The sequence below is a fragment of the Amblyomma americanum genome, chromosome 1 (genome assembly GCF_052857255.1).
Source record: "Amblyomma americanum isolate KBUSLIRL-KWMA chromosome 1, ASM5285725v1, whole genome shotgun sequence".
NCBI classification, from domain to species: Eukaryota; Metazoa; Arthropoda; class Arachnida; order Ixodida; family Ixodidae; genus Amblyomma; species Amblyomma americanum.
In genome coordinates this window covers 207488983-207505076 of record NC_135497.1, presented here as the reverse complement: position 1 = coordinate 207505076, position 16094 = coordinate 207488983, and the positions used below count along the sequence as shown (strand labels likewise).

The window sequence follows — 16094 nt, the reverse complement described above, 5'->3', positions numbered from 1 at the left end:
CACCTGTCATCATGAAAAAATGTTTTGCTTCCTCATGTTAACCCCACCCCTTATGTAAAACACCTTACGGGGGTCTTTAAGGAAATAAAAATGAAATGAAAAAAGAAGATACTTTTTAATACTGTGAAAATAATGCGGTGACTTTACAACAGCACGGTATATTATTGCTATGAAGGTATCATAAGCTCATTTCGGCATTCCCGCAGCTGCTGCCAGCACTGAAATAAACTGGTGTGTGGTGTTTATGATATGTTTATTTGTTTCATAGAACAGCACATTAATGTTCTGTTCTCTCAGAAAGCAGCATGAACTTAGGAGACAGCTCATCGAAAAACGGCGGCTTGTGCCGCGAAGTGCCCCATATGTAATAAGTGCGCCTATTTTTCCGCTGCTAGACCACAGGGACATCAGCTCTACATATTAATTCAACAAAACGCATGACATCCGTACCACAGCTGGGTTTAAGAGACACTTGACATTCGTGTACAAGCTGCGCAGCAGTGGTTCACACTGCGTACAGAAGCTGTTAATGACGGCTCCGAGGGCCAGGAATGGCAGCCGCCCTAGTGGCACCACCTGTCGTGGACAAAGCAGACTGCTCTCTGTAAACGGTCTATACGACTGCTGGCGAGTATTCGGGAATTCTCGAATATCAATTTCTTGAATATGGATATGAATCGAATATCAAACATATTCGATTCGTATTCGAGATTTCAAATATTCACATACCCCCTAGTATGTATGCAATAAATTAACTCTGCAAGAAGCACTGATGGTGTGGTAGCCTGCATGAGAAATGCTTGGCAGTCGGGTTCTTGAAACCGCTTAGAATCGGCACTTCTCACTTATTGTATCTGCTTTCTCTGATGCGACCAGTACTTAATTCTAGATTGCTTTATCTAGAAGTATGTTTGGCGACTGTTTGCCTTAATTAAAGAGGCCAGAATGGTTGAATACAAAAGTAACGCCGACGACTACTACTGGTCGCCTCAAATATTGCTCGACAGTCCGGATCACACTGCTGCTTACTGCTTATTGTATGCGCATCCTGCGATGCAAGCAGTCATTGATTTCAGGCCATTGTGGCCAATGCTACACTTGATGACCATTTACCGTCACTGAAACTTGTCGATTTTTTCTCCACAATTGCCAAAATCGCTTACGCAAATCTTGCGGACTCACTAGGCCTACTCATCATGGATGGGGGCCAGCGTCAACTGAAGTTGGCAAAAGTTCATCACTGGAAAGTGTTCAGATGTGAACACGTCAAATGCAGGCACTTGTTTTGCTTATTTTTAGTATGGATAAGGCAGAGAGAAGCGAAGCTATGCAGGCCATCGCCTCGTCGGGATGAAGTTTTCGCTCGCCTGCCGATCTACTGAGGACCGGTAGGGCAACCATTCGCTAGTCGGTTTCGTCGGCCTCGCTGGCCTGAAAACCTGTTGCACTACGTCAATACATGGTCGTTAGTCGTGCTGGCGTCGACGTCGATATAGTGTGGCAGGCCAGTGCATCAGCGATGAGATTGGCTGGCCAGCGTGCCGACCGCTGATGTCGACGTCGCGCCTGCCTAGTGTGACCGGGCCTTAATGGGTACTATAAGGTTTCCTCCGTCCTGGTGTTCAGCTTTTCTGGGGTGACATGCTTGGAAAAAGGGTCTTTGACCAAACCCAGCAAATAGAAGTTTTGCTATGCGTTCCGCTTAAGAATCTTAGAATTGTTATTGTGGCTTCGTGTTGCGACCCGGTCTTTTAGCAGCTATAGCGTTCACTTCATAAGTTTTAAACTTATAACGCCGTACATTAGTGCCACCGCTGGCACTTCAGTGTTTTGCACGATTGCTCGTTTTGTACGAATATTCACACAAGTACAACTAGCGAATATTAGTACTTATATTAGATTCGTATTTGATTCGGCCCTTTCACTATTTGATTCGATTTTTAGCTACACTATTCGTGTTCGATTCGGAAGTGAAGCTACATTATTCATATTCAGTTTGGTTTTGGAAAAAGTACTATTCGCACACACTCCTACAATATGCTTGCATGTTGTTAAATTTACTGCTACTTTTATGTCGAAATTGCACGTTAAATCGAACTCGGAGGAGCTTTTTCTGAGTTTGATATATTCGGGTTCGACTGTAGTTTTAAGAGCTTATGGTAAGGGCTGAGCATGTCTGAGCTACTTTTTCCACTCTCACGCAATTCTAGCTGAAAACTAAAACTGTTAGTTAAAAGACTATAGACACCTAATTTTATTGTGTGTTTTCTTTTCTCAAACGATGCTGTTTCGGTTTCGGCTGAAACGCCTTTCCAGCCATGTTCTGGATCACGGACGCTTGGGCTAGCATTCCCAACGAGCTTGTCACTCATGCTTTCAAGAAATTTGGAGTATAGAATGTGCTCGACAATATCGATGGGACAATGGCGAGTTTCTATGGGACTCTCGGAAGACAGTACACCCGGTGACGATGATCACTAAAGTGCAAAATGCAATGCAAATAGACGGTTTCAGTGGGCTTTCTTCACTGGTGTTATGCCCTGATGAAAACTTTTTTCCTCCTTTTGCTGTCCTCAAATTACACCTCATATTATACAGTGCGTCCCAGCTAACTTGGACAAAGATTTTGAAAAAAATCTAAGCGTTCTTGAGAAATGAAATCGCATGGATGTTGTTAAGGTTTATCTAAAGTTAAAGTACCATTTTTTTTTATCGTCCTACTTGAACATTTAGTTGAGATAAATTAATTAACTTTTTAAACATAGCTTGAAATTGAAACGTTCAGGCATCAATAGGAAATTTGTGGAGCCCCGCAAGTATTGTCCAACCCAGCCGCTTCTGAGATAGACCTAGCGTGGCCGTTCTAATTCGAGAAAAACGAAGCCAGCGGAGTTTGAAAAATACCACGTGACAGCGCACTCCGCACGCCCAGATGTGCCATGATTACAGCGCTCTCAATCGTGCTTTGTAAAAAACATCGCTCGCTTCGCGCCTTTCATACTGCACATGACAGAGCTTCGCGTTGTGGTTCAATTCAACTCAATTCTTTATTTTTCCACAAATAATGGATCCTGGAAAGGGTCAAGAGCTAAAAGCTGTCTTGACAGCTTGACTAGGCCCATGACCCCTTCTACAAGGCAGTAGCGGTTTACAGCAACAGGTGGTGTCCATATTAATTGACACAAGAAATGTGAAGAACAATGAGTTATAGTGTAGCAGAAGTGCAATTAAATTAACTAAACAGCATATGATTTCAAGATGTGTCTACAATAACTGTACCTATAGTTTTGAGCACAGCACAATACCAGCAAAAGAAGTTAAGCAGACAGAATATAAAGAAAAATAGAATGCATACATGTTCATGAAAAACGGCGCTTGCAAAAGAAAAGGCAAACACACATAGCCATTCATTCTTTGGATAGAAAATACATTCTCAGTTCTTTTATGCCGTAACTGATCACACATTTATGCTCATTTAGAATAAATGGCAGATTATGCTGTAATGACTGAACTTTATAATTATTTTGAAATTTCGGGCGGAGCCAAACATCATCATTACATGTGGATAGTGTAACATGTAATATGTCTTTGATTTAGAGACCCTAGATTCATTAAAAAACTTGAAAAGCTACAGCTGAAAAGCAAAAAGAGTAGAGCAAGCGATACGGATACATGTATTGAGCACCAATTATGTTGTAGCTTACAAAAGCACTTCGCGTGGGAGACAGGTAATCAAGGTTAGCAATATGTCGCATGATCCTTCTTTGAAGTGTAACTATTTTTGCGACGTTTCCTTTTGTCATTGTAGCCCATACTAGACCATAGTAATAGACCATAAGATAAGCGCCAGTGGGTTCGGGCGGCAGTTGAAAGAAAGCCGGCTACCATTTCTGCGGTGATAATTGCGCTCTCGCGCTAGCAGATTGCACAATGCGTCGCTAGCCACCGCCGATAACGTCAAAGCTGAGCAAAGATAGAAGCCCTTTCTCGTAAGTGAAGAGAAGGCGCGGCGCTGGCAATGCTTTTTTACAAATCAGGGATGAGAGCGCTGTAATCGTGGCACATTCAGGCGCACGGAGCGCGCTGTCGCGGGGTATTTTTTGAACTCCGCGGGCTTTCGTTTTTGCCGAGTAAAAACGGCCATGCTAAGACTATCTCGATGGAAGTACCTGGGTTGGGCGTTATTTATGGAGCTCCACAACTTTCCTATTGACACCTGAACGTTTCAAGCTATATTTAAAAAATTATTTATCTCGAATAATTATTCAAGCAAGACGAGCAAAATAAATTGTACTCAAACTTTAGGTAAACCCTAACAGCATGCACGTGATTTCGGTTCTGAAGGACGCTTATGTTTTTTTAATATCTTGGTCGAAGTTAGCTGGGACACCCTGTGTGTGGGTTTCTATTATATGCGGGTTTTCACAGTAGATGCTGCTCTCACGTTACGTCATTAGCATGCAAATCACGTCATTAGCATGCTGGTCTGTTCTGTCACAAAGCCCATAGAAATGGCATATTAATGGCTAGCGTCCTTGTTCAAGAAAGGAGGGGAGTGTTTTTACAAAGACATTGTAAGTGCATCCCACACAAAATGCATTGAAAGGCACACCTTTGTGCCTCTTGACTGATGCAGCAGTGGTGTGCTCGTTGCATTGGGTGTGCCCTGACAGTTTCCAGCATGCTAGTGATGCAGAGAGGAGAGAGAAGGACACAAATGCACAAAAAAAAGTTAAGGGAGAATCTGGCAACTTTTAAACTGTGGTGTAAGAGCTCCTGTTTCTGTGTTGTGTTGCATGATTGGAGCAGAAACGTTTTCACTGCATTTGATGGGAATGCATGCATTTAAACTGCGGTTTGAGTTGTGGCCTATCTTATAACATCAATGATTTCCTCTGCAACAGGCTTATGCTGTCCAGGACCCTGAGGTTGGTTACTGTCAAGGGCTGTCTTTCCTCGCTGCTGCCCTTCTTCTACATGTGAGTGATACATGGAGTGTCTTGTGTGAACATTCTTCAGTGATAGTTTGCTGTGTTGATATGGTAAAACGGTACTATGTTGGCATGTTTGTGCAGATGCCAGAAGAGCAAGCCTTTGGAGTCTTCTGCAAGGTTATGTCTGAATATGGCCTCAGAGATCTCTTCCGCAATTCTTTTGAATGTCTCCACCTCAAGCTCTTCCAACTAGAACGACTTATGGAGGTACCATTTCTTTGCATGTTTTGCAGCCTTGCTAGCTATTGTCTTTGCAGATACGTGTACAGCTGGGAACCGTGCAATAGCCAGCACTATTAATTTACATGAGAATATAACACGAGTTTTCTCCCTTGGTTTATCGGTTTCAGAATGCGCCTCGCGTTATTCTTGGAACCAAGGCACGAATACAAAGTTTTTGTTTTTTTATTCGGCACTTCTCAATATATAGTTACAGCAAGCTTCACCACCAGGCTCGTAAGGTGGTAGAAGCCAGCTTTTCGACAGTCTTGGGGCTGCAGGGTGCGCACGAGCAAATTGGAGGGCGGCTACGAACATGCGTTAACGAGTAAAGGCTTTTCAGCGTTTGATGATTTCGCGCACACTTCTGATGTGTTGCCTCTCAGATAGTATCGACAAATTCGTTGATTCCTTATTTTTGCATGTCGTCTCCATTTTTAACTTTAGTGCGCTACTCATGGGAACGAACAACACTGGACGCAAAAACCACACACACAGACAGGGCGCAAACTATCAACTGATTTTATTGCGTGGGAAACTCATTTTATATGAACGGTTAAATGCAAAAAAAAATTGAAAGAACAGTCAAACATGGTGGTGTCAAGGTGCTGAGTTAGCCTCTTTTCGGCTGTTTTTTTTTTCCTTCTAACTGTTCATATAAAATGAGTTTCCCACGCAATAAAATCAGTTGATAGTTTGCACCCTGTCTGTGTGTGGTTTTTGTGTACAGTGTTGTTTGTTCCCATGAGTAGTGCACTAATGAAGTTTAATATGAACCAACCAGGCTCATTTGCAGCTTTACTTCCATTCGTCTCCATTTTGTTTGAGCTCTTGGCTGTATAGTTGGCTTGAACAGGCTGAGATTGTGTTATAATCTTAAAATTTTATTTTTTCATTTTCACGATGTCTCAAACTCTCTCTGGTCGCGTTATATACATGCAAATACGGTCACTGTAAAGATAGAAGCTTAAGACAGACATGAGTCCACGGTTCGGATATTTAATTTAAAAGGAGTGTTTTTGAGTGTGGTAGCATCATAGGCTAGCCCTTCCTCTATTTTACGACTGTTTATCTGTAGTAGCTCTGCTAATAAAATCCTCTGTTTTCAGTAACTCAATCTCTGTTGCGTTTTTTTTCTTATTTTCTTCTCTATTTCGCTTGCGTTTAAAATATTAATTGAACATGTAGTATTCAGTGTGTGCACCAAGGCACTGCCAGTAGAGATGACTACACCTTCACAAATGCTGAGAATGTAGCAGATGTGTGCAGAGCCACTGACCACACCATTGGGCACAAGATGCTTGAAATGTTAAAATCAAAGTGGCCCAGGTGTTCCTTTGTATGAGGATGCAGTACCAAACTTGTTAACAACACTTGTGGGTGTCTCCGCTATTGTTAGTGGGTGACTTCCATACTAGGGTACAGGGAGGACCGACTGTGTTGTAATCCCACACTTGTAGCTGTTGTTAATTTTAAAGGCTGCAGGATGCATTTATAAAGTGAAGCTGAAAAATACCTACTTGAGGACGCTGCACATGCATACAACTGAACTTGTCACCAATTGGCACATGTTTAGCAACAGTTAAGATTTGCGAGAATGTGTGGTGGCATGCTGCTGAAGTTGGGTATTAATTGAGCAACTATTCCAACTAGCAGACAACCTGTACCACATTTGTTAGCTAGGGATTTTTGTCTTCATAGTATTGTGTTTGGCTGCACCTAGTGTATTTTGAGATAGCCGTCGAGCAGCCACCGCGGATTGCTATGCCACCTATTGAACGATATACCGGGTGTTTCAGCGAACACTTTCAAAATTTTTCAGAAATAGACTTCTCGAGGTAAAAATATGGCTTTTGCAGCATAGTATTACCAGTGTTGGCAGACACCAGAAAATCGGTGAATCATCTTAATAGTAAGCTGGCTGGTTAACTTATTTCGAAAAATTAACATTTTAACTAGTAGAGTTAGGCTCCTAGTTACAATTAGAGATTTGTAGCCAGTCGTTAGTAATAGCCGTATCACTTAGAATTTTGAAAACGCGATTACGCTTGGCGTTGTGGCTCAACAAAATTTGGCTTTTTTGACTAGCTATGTGTACTGGAGGGGTTGCTTTGCCTGCATGCTTTCAAAAGTGCTTGTATTTTCGCACGATGCAGCCAAATTTTGTTGAGCCATAGCGGCGAGGGTAATCGTGTTTGCAAAAGTCTAAAAACTGATATGGCTATTACTAATGACCAGCTACTAATCTCTGTCTGAAACTGGACGCCTAACTCTACTAGTTAAAAAGTTAATAATTAAAAATTAGCTTACTTTTCAAGACTATTCACCGGTCGTCTGGTGTCCGCCAAAACTGGTAATACTATGCCGCAAAAGCTCAATTTTTACCCCAAAAAGCCTATTTTAAAAAATTTTTGAAAGTGGTTGTTGAAACATCCGGTATAAAGAGCTGCAAGACCTAGCCTTCTTTCTCTCATTGTCGAGGAACACTCAAAGCATGTAGTCGTACTCCGGTATTAAACAACATTGGTTCTTTGTTTGCTACCTTAAGTGCCAGGCTGCCTTCTTCCCCGACTGCAACATATAAGCATTTAACGCATAGGTTGTTTCTCCTGTAGCTAACAAAAGCTTCATGCCCCAGTGTGTTGAGATGTGTGCCCCATGAGGTGTGTGCTTGCAGATGTGTGGCCCTAAAAAAATATGGTGCACGTAGTATCACTGTTTAACTAAAAGCTAATTCATAAGTGTGGCCTGTATCATACGGCATGCAAATTGTTTTTTAAGTACAGTACTAAAAGCTCATTTTATAAAATTGCTTGGGGATGCTCTAAAGGCTTGAATTAAAATTCAAACTGACAGAAGTAATGAGGAAAACAGTCACATTTGGTGCCTAGATAACGGGGAGCATTTGGGAACATAGTTTTTATTTACAAAGGAAATCTTTATTGTTGCCTGTTTTTCTATCCTCCCTCCCTCCTCTTGGAGTGCAGTCATATCACTTTATCTCTGAGCACTGCAATGTGCCAGAAGGAGTCTTTGCCTCTTCAAAAACTGAAGTATATATTCACGACACAATACATCTGCATCACTTGCGACTACGGTAGCCTCCTTGTTTTCTCTTCATCTTCTAGGTTATTGTCACTCTTTCATATCTGGCTTATTGCCATCTTGTTTGTTTGATATCGCCTTGGTGTGGCTGCCCCTCTCAAGGTACAAAATGAAATGTTCAAATGCTGTGCAAAATGGCTGTTCTAGACAAAATGATTGAACCACCCAGCGGGACATCCCGCTCTAAATCCTGTCTGCTAGCCAGAGTTCATATTCTTTTGTAGTCAGTTTTCGAATGTGGGCATCCTTGATTGTCCTTATGGTTTAGATATATGTGTACTGCATATTCTTCAATATGTCGTGTTGCTTTACAACCTGATGCTTACTTGCCTTCCCTTTGCCAACCTCCCACTTTATCACCAACTTCAGCTTGAGCACTTAAGTACTTTCTGCAGTGTGATGTCCGGGCACATGCACATGCTAGGACCCTCAGGGAAGCAGAGGTAGCACCTCAAGGCCAACAGTCTGTAGTAAACAGAGGTCAAAGTTAACATTCATTCGGGAGAGTTGGTATAAGTTCATATTTGAAAAAACAAAAAAGAATATCTAAAAAGCAGTTCTTGTTTCTTGGCCATTGTTGAGTGGCGCGCACACATTTGTTTTGTTATGTTTTGTCTTTAATTCACATGACATGCTTTTCCTTCATCCTTTATATATCCCAGGTTTTATGAATAAAGCCTTAGTTGCGAGCCAGTGCTCGTTCTGTGTCTTTCTTTCTTCTGATCCTCTGTCTTTCTTTTGTGCACTGTTTTTTCAAATATGCAGAGGTCAGAGATCAAAAGGGCTCTCCTTCCACACTTTCTTGTTCTGTTGCCCTGATTGGCCAGGAAAGCAGCACTGCCAGTGTCCTGATTGTTTTGGATTCCAGCACTATGCATGCTCTAGAAATACACAGAAGTTTGCTCTTGAACCACGTATGACCGGACTGAAAAAAACTGTTGCGAGTGCAATTCAAATTATTGGTCATGGAGCCGCTTTGCCTTCAAATTAACATGTTGTTTTACACGTGGTGCTTTGCACATTCTAACAGGGCGTCGGGGTATTTAGTTTGAATTATCTATGTATTTGGATCAGTGAAGCATGAAACTCTGTTATATTAAAAACTCTCATGTAGTAAAGTGAAGCTGGGGTCCCATTTCTCCTTCCCTAGACTGAACACTTTTTTTTTTGAGTTATAGTAAAGATTTTTTTAGTAGAAGTGGTTATATTAAAGAGCGTCTGGCCATGGCGATGTACTTCCCGTGGAATGATGACATAACGGCACGCGCGAAGTCTAGGATCGCGAGGCGAATATATACCAAATACTATAACACGGCACTCTTTGAGGTGGCTTCACCACCAAGCTCAAAAGCCGCGAGGAGAAGCCAACTTTTTGAAGACCTTGAAAGTAAAGTTAGTTTTGAATGTAGAAAGAAGGCAGCGCGGGTCGCTGAGAAAGGAAAGTGAGTAAAAGTGCAATTAGAAGTAGAAAAGGGAAGAAAAGAGCATGCGTTTGTAGCACGGTGGCACAAAGCACGAGGAAGCAGCGACAAAAAGCGGAGGCACGGCAGCACTGCGTACGCGGTTTTGCCGCGCTAGACTATGTCACGTGCAGTCTTTAACTACTGCCTCTTAAATGATGTTGAGGCCACTGAAGTAGACGCCATTAACATGCAAAGCTGTGGTTTTCACATGGAATCAAACTCTTTATTTTCGTGGCAGCGTTATATCGTGTAAATGCGGTACTTCCATAAGATGTAGACGAAGTAGAAAACGTGACGACATGCGATAACTGAAAATAGCCATCAGATAAAGCGATAAGAGCAGGATGTAAGGTATTTCTGAGTGTCTCTTTTATAAACCAACGCTTCGTGCTTAGTAAGCACAACTGATATAGCAAAGACCTTGATATAGTAAAGATTTTTGCTGGTCCTAGCTACTTTACTATAGTGGAGTTCTACTATATATGCTGAAACTTCAGGAATTTGAAAAAATGTTTATTTCACTTCACAATTCAGAAACATCCTTTTATTGGTGGAAATATTTTTCTCAACACAGATTTTGAGCCTTCCGAAATGTAGTATACTAGGGAAATTCGCTATGTGTTATGTGCGGTAAAGCTTCAGACCTTTTACACCGACTTTAAAGTCACATTTCTCATCACATGCAGTGGTTTCCTTATGACTGTGTGCCAAAATTATTTTTCTTGTAAGTTTAGAATGTGGTCGATGGTGTCGAATTAAAAAAAAAATGGCTTCCAGAGAAGACTGGTGGAACTTTCTGAAAGCATACATACAACACAACCCTTGCACAGAAAAAGTTTAGACCTCCTGAACCTATGCTAATGTGCACAAGTTTTTACACAATAACTTTTAGATTTACTGTGCAAAAAAACGATGTCCTACATGTAAGACGCTAGGCATATATTGGTTAAAGAGCTTTCACTCTGTTTGAAAGCGTACTCACAAAATTTCAGCACAGGCTCTAAATGGAAACTTCTGTGTCCATGCATTTGCATCACTTTTAAATTCTGAACCACACCATTTTCTTTGACCACTAGTCCAGTAAACTTCACAGAGAAATAAAAATATGCTACAGAAAAAAAAAATTCCATTGCGTACCTTTTAAATTCTGAACCACACCATTTTCTTTGACTACTAGTCCAGTAAACTGCACAGAGAAATAAAAATATGATACAGAAAAAAAGATTCCAAGCTTGCAAATAGCAATGCTTCATTTGGAATTCAGTGCAGACAGGTTTAGAAATGTTCAGTGTCAAATAAAATGTTGAACGCTGTAAATATAACTTGGAAATTTAAAGAAGCGAACAAACTGACAAAAAGTTTGTGTGCATGTGTGCATGCCTGCTAATAAGACGACAGCATGTATCTTAGCGGTGATCAGACCAGGAGGTATCAGAAAAAAAATGAGTTTAGCTTTTTTTATACCATATTTACTCATAATGGATGCATTTTGTTCTTGGAAAGTCTCTAAAGGTTTGGGGTTGTGTTCATTATGCAGGATAAAATATTTAGAAAACTCTACTTTCTGACCACTAAGGTATGGGGTGCGTTCATTATGTGAATGAATACGGTAGTTTCAGAGCGCAGCTCTTGGGTGCCTGTTCCCAGGGTGAGCAATGTGCCTCGCCATCGTTAGCATAATGGAGCATGGAGTGTAGCGAAGGATGAAAGACTGCGATAGCGAAGAAAGCATGAGGAGGAAGATGGCAGGGAGGAGGGCTCTGGTGGCAACCAGCTAAGAGATGGCACCAGAGCAGCGTGGGTCATCGCTCGGTTGCCTGAAGAGAGGCTCAGTGGCAGCAGATTGCTGTGCGTGCTACCCGGACCGAAAACCATGGCCGCCTCTGTTCAGCACTGCGTGTTCCATCTGCGGTTGCCTACAGTTCATACCGCAGCAGCTGCGCTCAGGAATTGCATTACCGAGAAGCGTAATCGTCGATCAATATTTTTTCTCACAAATCACTTCCTAGGAATGTAACTCAAGCATAGCTGTCGCACTTGTGCAAAACCAAGCGTGTAGAGCCAAAGCTCAAAGTCATCTGTCCCCAAGTGTTCTAATTTGCAGTTTTATGGCAGATTATTCAAAGATGTGGTCACATGGTGACCCGGGAACTACAGCAGTGCAGGGTCACTGCTGTGTCACATGGTGCAACCCAAAAACCTCCTGATTTTGCTAGTGTGCTTGCTAATTTGAAGTTTTGAAGTAGTTTTTCTTTTAACCAAACTCCAGTGTTCAGATTTATGCATCATTACTTTTTTTTTTTACTCAAAGTGTTCAGCTTATTTAATAGCCCCCTGCGTTATGTTGTCTCTGTCTCTCTTGCAGGACCAGCTTCCACAGCTGTATGCTCACTTTGTGGATCTTGGTGTGGAAGCACACATGTTTGGATCCCAGTGGTTCCTAACACTGTTCACAGCCAAGTTTCCATTGCACGTAGTCTTCTTCATCTTGGACCTCTTTCTGCTTGATGTAACTACCGTCTTTTACTTTTTTTTTCCTTGTGTTTAATGTATGTCTTCCAATATCGTCACAAGTTTTTAAAACAGTTAATAGTGCAGATGTACTTCATGAATGTTTTTAAAGGACTCGAGGGGGATTGGGGGGGGGGGGGAACGCTGCTGCTCTCGTTAAAAGGCTCTTGTAAAAAAGGAACTTTTCATTGTTTATTGATGTGTGGACAGAGGTCTTCTTTTTTTAATAATAAATTGTTTGTTTGAACTATTGAAAAACATTTCTTGTTTGTTTCTTGTTTGCTGTATACAATTTCATGTTGTATCAGTAGGTTTTGCATCTCTGATTTAATCGGTACCCTGGAATATCAGGGACAAAACTTATGGCTCCTTTTCGTTGGCATTTTCTTTTGATTTTCAGTGCACAGTGTATGCTCTGAGTGCACAATATAGCACTAGCTAGACCACCCTGTTTTTATTGTTTTCTCAATGCGGCTTCTGGCACTGTGACAAGGTCTGGTTTATATTGCTCGAAGATATGCTCAGCTGTGTACTTGTTTCCACCCAGGGCATGGACACGCTGTTCCAGGTGGCAGTTGCCTTGCTTACGGTGAGCGCCAACTTGTGTTGCACGGTTTACTTGGCAAGCAGATGTGTACAACACGTGGAGGTGGTGTCCTGCTAATAGGAATTCTCCCGATATATTATGATGATCAGTTGCCTTGCTTACGGTGAGCGCCAACTTGTGTTGCACGGTTTACTTGGCAAGCAGATGTGTACAACACGTGGAGGTGGTGTCCTGCTAATAGGAATTCTCCCGATATATTATGATGATCTTTGCTGCCACTGATGTGTAATGTAGTACCAGAACGCAATATTTGCATAATGAATAAGGTCACCCGTTCAGAAATCATACTGAGCATGTTGGATACAGCTCAGGAACGAAGCTACAAACACTCCTCGGAGGAAGCCCTCCAGCCAATGGCGTCGACTGATTGTTATGATGTTGCGGTTAATCCCTTTACTTGGAGCCACCTACCAGCCACCTGTGATGTTGTGCTAGGAGATTAACCGTGACCTCATAACAGTCGATCAACTCCATTGGCTGGAGGGCTTCCTTTGAGGGGTGTTTGCCGTTTTGTTCTTCAGTTGTATTTGACTACAGTACTGATACTCCCCATAGAAAGCTTTGACGCGTTCAGCTGCACGCTTTGTGTAATTTATGAGCTCTAAACGAATGATGCACATGGCTTTGGAATGCAGCTGTCGTGCCGAGACCTTCTGGCACTGGATTTTGAAGGAGTGCTGAAGCACTTCCGGGTGGCTGTCCCCAAGAAGTACCGCTCTGAAGAGGCTGCCAGGTTACTTCTCAAGACAGCTGTTGGCATCAAGGTGAAGCACTGACCCACTGATGGTTTACTTTGTGCTGAAAATCCAGGAGATGTGTGTAATACTAATGAATGCAATGTGCCTGTAGTGATGGCAAGAAAATGTTTCTGTTTATTAATTCAAATGGGCTTCCTTATCTTATTTTGACCATACTTTATTTGCAGGTTAAGAAGCTAAAACGATACGAGCGGGAGTACCAGCTGCACAAAGAGCAAGAACGTCAAATGGAAGATCCTGTTCAGGTTCTTCAGGTAGCCAGTGCTAATTTATTATATTGCTACATATGTTGCAAGTGCCTACCATGAAGACATTAGGATTTGTAGAAGGCACTCGGAAAGGCGTCAAATTGACTTGGTATTCATAATGTTGGGCGAAAGATTCATGGTGAAGTTTTAGAGAAATTTAAGTAACCATTTAATTAGACACAGTGCGAAAAAGTACTGCTACAATTGCAACAAGGCAGACCAAATTCTTCCACGTTCGTGCTCCTATCATGAACCACTTTTAAAAATGTCTTGGTTCATGGTATGTAAGAGCATGTATACGTGGTGTGTGTGCATGTGCACATATTGAATGTGTTCTTGAGTAGGTGCCAAGTTTTTTAAAAATTTATTTTCACGGACTTCAAGTATACCAGCTTTCTTTACCAAATTTATACCTCTGCCACTCAGGCATTTCGAAGGCCCTTGAACCGATAGGTTATCGACTCAAATGCAGTTGAGTGCTGCTACACGGCCTGCTCCAATGGCCATCGAGTGAATAATCTATCGAGTAAAAGGAGCAGCAAAGAACTCTCAAGATTTCAAGGGCCTTTGAACATTGCCCGAGGTTGCTAACGTTGCTTCGAGCAGAGCCAACGTACATCCGTGCACTTCCGTGCACGAGATACGTTCATGGTACAAAAGCATGAACAAACATTATTCTCCTAAACTTTAATGCGAGTAGTGAGATATTAGTCTCTGAAATAATTTAAAATCATTGTATCGTTATTATTGTATTGTATTGTACTGTATTGTTGTATCGGTCTATTTTAAAGTGCATTAATTTTGTGCTATCCAGCAGAGAAGACGGAGACACAAGCAGTATCAGGGTTGTCAGAGCATTGCGAAACTGTGACAGCAAATCATACGAAAGGCATTGTCTTTCAAGAAAACGCAACTGGCCTTTAGTAATAACTAAAAATCTCCTATGAATACAAAAAGTGTATTTCAACATTTACATTTATAAAAATATTTTTGTTATATATACAAAATCAAAAGTAGCAGTTGTGGTGCCACACAAGCATGGCATAAAACATGAAAACCATTTCAATGGCGATTGAGATTTGCCATGTAGCAACGACACAACTCCTTTTGAGTTCTATAGCAATTGAGAATCTCGAAGGCTCTTGACTTGATGGCCATTGAAACTTACTGTGGACAGAGGTATTGGTCCTTCTCAGGCATTTAGAGTGAAACAGCATCTTGCAGTGGCACCTTGTAATGCGTTTTGACAACAACGAATGTATATGTTTGTTTGGAGAAGGAAAACGGGAGTGTGCGTATTATTTGAAGAGAAAAAATATGTGTATTCTGGCAGTCGAATTAGCAAGTGCATTCATTATGCATTACAAAGGATCTCTTTTATTGCTGGTCAGAGCTATGTTCCCAGTCTGTGGACTGTAATTGAAAAAGGGCTAGCATGGACAGTTTTTTCACATCTCTGTTGGAAGTTTGAGTTTTCACTGATGGCTCTACTCTTATTGTCTGTAAACAAGGTGGCCTTCCTCACAGTGCTTAGCCTCATACTGATTTTTGTTCTAGAAAGAAAAGCAGCGCCTGATGGAGAGCAATTTGCGCCTGGAGCGGGAAAATGATGAGTTGGCTCATGAGCTGGTGACGAGTAAAATCCAGCTGCGCAAGGATTTGGATGCTGTAAGTGATTGTTCCCTTTTAGCCATATTTACATGGCAGAACTGGGATGCGGCACTAGCACTAAGTCAGTAGGTAAATGAGCTATGCTGTCCGCATTCTGTGAGCCTGCAGTTTTGACATATGTGTTAGTGGCGCACATTGCAACATTTGCCCACTGTACAATGTCATTCTTTAGGCTAAGTGAAGGATTTTCAAAAATCTCATTTAATGTTACTATTAATTGCATATTAAATGAAACTTTTGTGCATTTGCTTTTTGTACACTTGCACCTACATTCTAATAAAGCCATCGCCATTTTGAGACCGGCAGGCAGCTGCCGAAAGACCTTACAAGTAAAAAAATGTTTAGACTAATGCATTGTGCACCATTACATTGGGACTTCTGCAGTTGGCTCAATAACTCAAAGAGGATTAAAAATTTGTTTGAATTAAATGAAACAATTCAGTACATTGGATGTTAATGAGACCAAAGTATTAGTTTTAAGAATCAGAATTTGTTTGCTTCAGTAGCTCATGGCTGCT

At 41.5% G+C, this 16094-nt stretch overlaps 1 protein-coding gene across 1 annotated transcript in view; it reads left to right on the top strand.

The window, feature by feature from the left end:
• The window catches only part of GAPcenA (GTPase activating protein and centrosome-associated), an 85249-nt gene that overhangs the window by 36939 nt on the left and 32216 nt on the right, over positions 1–16094 (top strand). Inside the window, exons 14-20 of the mRNA XM_077648343.1 lie at positions 4905–4979; positions 5076–5201; positions 12147–12290; positions 12840–12881; positions 13535–13663; positions 13825–13911; positions 15463–15573. Coding sequence (XP_077504469.1) covers positions 4905–4979; positions 5076–5201; positions 12147–12290; positions 12840–12881; positions 13535–13663; positions 13825–13911; positions 15463–15573 — 714 coding nt within the window. The remainder of the gene's footprint in view (positions 1–4904; positions 4980–5075; positions 5202–12146; positions 12291–12839; positions 12882–13534; positions 13664–13824; positions 13912–15462; positions 15574–16094) is intronic.